The sequence below is a fragment of the Cebus imitator genome, unplaced genomic scaffold (assembly GCF_001604975.1).
Source record: "Cebus imitator isolate Cc_AM_T3 unplaced genomic scaffold, Cebus_imitator-1.0 Scaffold76, whole genome shotgun sequence".
Lineage (NCBI taxonomy): Eukaryota > Metazoa > Chordata > Mammalia > Primates > Cebidae > Cebus > Cebus imitator.
In genome coordinates this window covers 7,279,301-7,284,644 of record NW_016107391.1, presented here as the reverse complement: position 1 = coordinate 7,284,644, position 5,344 = coordinate 7,279,301, and the positions used below count along the sequence as shown (strand labels likewise).

The following is a 5,344-nucleotide window of genomic DNA, read 5'->3' as shown; positions in this document are numbered from 1 at the left end:
CATGTTGACCAGGATGGTCTCGATCTGTTGACCTCGTGATCCACCCGCCTCGGCCTCCCAAAGTGCTGGGATTACAGGCGTGAGCCACCGCGCCCGGCCCAGGTTTTGCTTTTAAGCAAGCAAACTAGCTGTGTTTTCTTTAAAGTTAATTGTGTCTCACTACTGAGGCAGGTCCCTTTGTGTACTCTACTCAGTGCCCTGTGAATTACGAAGTTTTCCGGTCTAACCGGTAAGAAGAGGTACCGTTCCCTGCTCTGTGTGAAGTTGGATACTGTTCCTTCTCATCCTTTCTGGTAATTCTTTCTCTGGCATTGGGTAGTTTACCCACATGCATGTGCTGACCAGTACTCTGCTGTATACTTGAGGGGGGGCCTCTACAGATCTCTGGAGTCCCCGCTTATGTAGCTCTCTCACCTGCAGTATTGTGTCCTGCAAACTGGCTTCTTTGTCTCCTTGGACTCTTAGTTCCATCTCTTCAACTGAGAGAGTCTGCTGGGCTCTGCCTGGATTTCCCCTCCCTGCGCCACAGAGGGAACGCCCTCAAGGCAGTAAGTTGGAGTGTTGTAGGGTTCTCCTCATTTGTCAGCTGTTGCTCCGACATCACTATCCTCTGGTACCTGATAACTAATTTCCTGAAACTGTTGTTTCATATATATTATCTGTTTATTTGGTTGTTTCAGTAGGGAAGCTAAATCTGGTTCCTGTTACTCCATCTTGGCCAGAAGCAGAATTTCCAGAGAATGTTTTTGAATCTCTGAATGAATCCACAGAGCTCTATGGCCCCAGTGTGAGGTAGATCAGTAGGGTAACTGTAGTTTATAATAAGCTATTGTATATTTCAAAATAGCTAGAAGAGAAGAATTTGAATGATTCTAGCATGAAGAAAAGACAAATATTTAAGGTGATGGATATCCCAATTACACCAATCTGATCTTTACAGATTGCATGAATATATTGATTATCACATGTGCTCTGAATACCTGTTATGCATCAGCAACAACAAAAAGCTCTACAGGAATATTCTTTGAGATCTTATACAAATGCGCATACCTTAGGAAGCCCCTAAATCTTCCCAACTTTGAAGTCAGTTGGCCACTGACACACCAGTGACATGCTGCTGGCACGCAGAGCTCATCACACAGCCAGTGGTTCCCTAACCACATGGTGAGCTTTCCTGAGGGCTGCAGGACTCATTGGTTTCTGCTGGCTGGTGCCTGGCATAAAGTCTGGCAGCTGGTGTTGAGCTGATAAGAGTTAGAGGGCAGGAGGCATTACTACAGAGGTGAATGGAGATGGCTAAACAGATGTATGAGAGTGCCTGGGACTCTTCCCTTATCTGAGCGTTGTGCCCAAGTCCCACCTTCTGGCTCCAAAGTGGGAGACAGTTCTTTTCTTTTTCCTCCTGTTGCTGCCACTGCACTGTTGAGCCTGTCTCCCAGCAATCCCAAGGGCAGCGGCCCAAAGGTGGCAGGCAGGAGAGCAGAGTCCAGCTGTCAGAGGCCACCTCAGGAAGGAGCTGCTGTGTGGCTTGAGTAGTGTTCTTTAGGCAGTGTGGCTCAGCATCCCTGAGGTATGATGGCAGGGAGCCTACGGCTTGTTCTGGAGTAGCAGCCAGAAGACTTTGCTCCTAGACTGGGCTCTGCTGCTTACCAGCTGTCTGCCTTCGGACACTCTGCTGAGCCTCTCTGTGCCTTGCTTGGTTACCTGTTCAGTGGGCTTGATAACCCTTGTCTTCCCCATCTCACAGAACTGTTACAGTGTATGCAAAGATGCTTTACCCTAGTAGAATCTTGCATAAAACCATTATCATTTTCTTAGAAATTATCAAACAAATGAAAATCTTATCAAAAAATGAAAGTTTTTATATTCTATTTTCCTAATTAGATGTCTGAACTGGAATGTTTTCAGTTATAATCTGCATGGCAAGCAGCAAGTTTATGGCAGAGCTGTGTGTTTGTATATTTATTTCACATTCTTTTTTTTTTTTAGTTAGTTTGCTAGTTACCTATCACCTGGATGTTTGTTTATTTTTTGAGACAGAGTCTTGCTCTGTCACCCAGACTGGAGTGCAGTGGCATGATCTCGGCTCTCTGCAACCTCCGCCTCCTAGGATCAAGCAATTCTCTTGCCTCAGTCTCCCTAGAAGCTGAGATTACAGGTGCCGACCACTATGTCTGGCTAATTTTTATATTTTTTAGTAGAGATGGGGTTTTGCCATGTTGGCCAGCCTAGTCTCAAACTCCTGACCTCAAGTGATCTGCCTTGGTGTCCCAAAGTGCTGGGATTACAGGTGTGAACCACCACACCTGGCCCTATTTGACATTCATTAATCTATTAATAGTATCCGCTTGTGACCTTCCTAACCTGGGAGATGGTGAGTAGCTCTTTGATAGTTTAATGAAAGGAGACCTTTTTGTCTCCAAGGGGAAAATTTCGTGTTGGAGGGGAACATTTGGGGTTCATTTGTTTTGAAGTCAAATATGACTCAATGTGCTGGCATGTTTTGGTTGCAGAAGAAAGTGGTCACATATGGTCGGAGGAGCAGCCGGCTCACCCTCTCCAGGTCGGGGCTGTGTACCTGGGTGAGGAGGAGCTCCCACATGACCCGATGGGCCAGGACAGGGCAGCAGAAGAGGCTGATGCGGTGCTGGGGCTGGATACCCAAGGCGATCACATGGTGATGCTGTCTGTGATTCCTGGGGAAGCTGAGGACAAAGTGAGTTCAGAGCCTAGTGGCGGCACCTGTAGCGCTGGAGGAGAGGAGGACTCAAAGTGCACCCTCCGAGAGAGCCTTTTCTCTCTGGATAGTGCTGGATCACGCTTCCCTGATAGAGAAGAGGAGTATTACACGGAGCCAGAAGTGGCGGAATCCGATGCAGCCCCGACAGAGGACTCCAATAGCACTGAAAGTCTGAAATCCCCAAAAGTGAACTGTGAGGAGAGAAACATTACGGGATTAGAAAATTTCACTCTGAAAATTTTAAATATGTCACAGGTAAGGAAAAAATATTTAGTGTTTTTTTCCTTTTCTGTACATTCATTTTATGATTAATACTCTATCAACTTTGAAATGGAAAGTCATAACCTTTATCATATTGTAAGCGAGATGGCGTGTAATAGCTGCTTCAGTGAACATTGACTTTGTCCTCTGTGATGTTTATAGGGAAAGGAGGAAATATAACTAGTGTTGATTATGCTCTTCAGGTGGCCTAAACCTAGTTAGTCTTCCTTGGGCCAATCCCACTACCAAACCTCATTTTTTTTTTTTTTTTTTTTTTTTGAGACGGAGTTTTGCTGTTGTTGCCCAGGCTGGAGTGCAATGGTGCGATCTCGGCTCACCGCAACCTCTGCCTCCTGGTTTCAAGCAATTCTCCGGCCTCAGCCTCCCGAGTAGCTGGGACTACAGGCATGCACCATCATGCTCAGCTAATTTTTGTATTTTTAGTAGAGACGGGGTTTCACCATGTTGACCAGGATGGTCTCGATCTCTTGACCTCGTGATCCACCCGCCTCGGCCTCCCAAAGTGCTGGGATTACAGGCTTGAGCCACCGCGCCCGGCCCCCAAACCTCATGATAAAAATCCCAATGGACAGATAGTTGCTATCATAGAATTTTTTTTTTTTGAAATGGAGTTTTGCCCTTGTCCCCTAGGCTGGAGTGCAGTGGCGTGATCTTGGCTCACTGCAACCTCGGCCTCCTGAGTTCAAATGATTTTCCTGCCTCAGCCTCCTGAGAAGCTGGGATTACAGGCACTCGCCACTGCAAGTGGCTGATTTGGTATTTTTAATAGAAATGGGTTTTCATCATGCTGGCCAGGCCAGTCTTGAACTCCTAACTTTGGGTGATTCACCCACTTCGGCATCCCAAAGTGCTGGGATTACAAGTGTGAGCCACCACTGATGAAAAGTTTCTCTTTCATCAGTGACTGTGGGGTGGTTGAGAAAACAAAAGTGTAGGATGCATTCATGCTGCTTATTAAGAGAAGTAAATCCTGACTCTGAGAACTGTGATTGCTTGTTGTCAATGAGGGCACAGCACCTGTAATGCGTATAGCTCCTCCAAGGGCAGGGCTCAGTGCTGGCTCTGCATCCACTCCTGAGTCTAAGTTATGGATTAAACAGGTGGTAGTAGGAATGGTGTGTTCTTTTTTTTTTTTTTTTTTGAGACAGAAGTCTTACTCTGTAGGCCAGGCTGGAGTGCAGTGGCATGATCTGGGTTCACTACAATCTCTGCCTCCCAGATTCAAGTGGTTCTTCTCTCTCAGCCCCCTGTATAGCTGGGATTGCAGGCACATGCTACCACACCTGGCTAATTTTTGTATTTTTAGTGGAAAGGGGGTTTTATCATGTAGGCCAGGCTGGTCTTGAACTCTCCCGACCTCAAGTGATTCACCCGCCTTGGTCTTCCAAAGTGTTGGGATTACAGACGTGAGACACTGTGCCTAGCTAGGATGGTGTACTTTTAAATTAATCTAACCTTTGGCCAAATACATTGATATGACTGCTTAGTTCAGAGCTGAGATGATAGTTTGGATTTGAGATCATAGTCCTCTAATATTTCCATGTTAGATGGTTTGAGATGTACAGTTCAAAGGTGGGGACAATTGCCTGGACTCTGTGAGGACTTAGTACAGGCATACCTCAGAAACACTATGGGTTTGGCTCCAGACCACTGTGATAAAACAAATAACGCAGTGTAGCAAGTCACAGGAATTTTCTGGTTTTCCAGTGCATACAGAAGTTATACTATATTGTAGTTTATTAAGTATGCAGTAGCAATATGTCTAAAAAATGTATATACCTTAATTTACAAATACTTCATTGCTAAAAAATGCTAACAATCATCTGAGCCTTCAATGAGCTGTAATCTTTTTGCTGGTCGAGGGTCTTGGCTTGATGTTGATGGCTACTGACTGATCAGGATGGTAGTTTCTGAGAGCTGGGGTGGCTATGGCAATTTCTTTGAGACAGAGTATCGTTCTGTCACCCAGGCTGGAAAGCAGTGGTGAGACCATGGCTCACTACAGTCTTGACCTCCCCAGTTCAAGTGATCCTCCCAGCTCAGCCTCCCAACTAGCACTACAGGCATATGCCACCACACCTGGATAATTATTATTATTATTATTTTTCATAGAGATGATGTCTTACTATGTTGCATAGGCTGGTCTCGAACTTCTGAGCTCAAGTGATCTTCCCGTCTTGGCCTCCCAAAGTATTGTAATTAGAGGTGTGAACCACCACGCCTGGCCCACACAGTTTTTTTCTTTTTCTCTTTTTTTTTGAGATGGAGTCTCACTCTGTCACCCAGGTGGAGTGGAGTGGCATGATCTTGGCTCGCTACAAC

At 45.7% G+C, this 5,344-nt stretch overlaps 1 protein-coding gene across 3 annotated transcripts in view; it reads left to right on the top strand.

Annotated features, from left to right (window-relative positions):
* TXNDC15 (thioredoxin domain containing 15) overlaps positions 1-5,344 on the top strand; it is a 25,892-nt gene that overhangs the window by 9,578 nt on the left and 10,970 nt on the right. For 2 of the 3 annotated variants that reach the window (XM_017532352.1, XM_037739909.1), the window contains exon 2: positions 2,508-2,995. In XM_017532352.1, coding sequence (XP_017387841.1) covers positions 2,508-2,995 — 488 coding nt within the window. The remainder of the gene's footprint in view (positions 1-2,507; positions 2,996-5,344) is intronic. The other variant, XM_017532353.2, reaches the window with a different exon arrangement.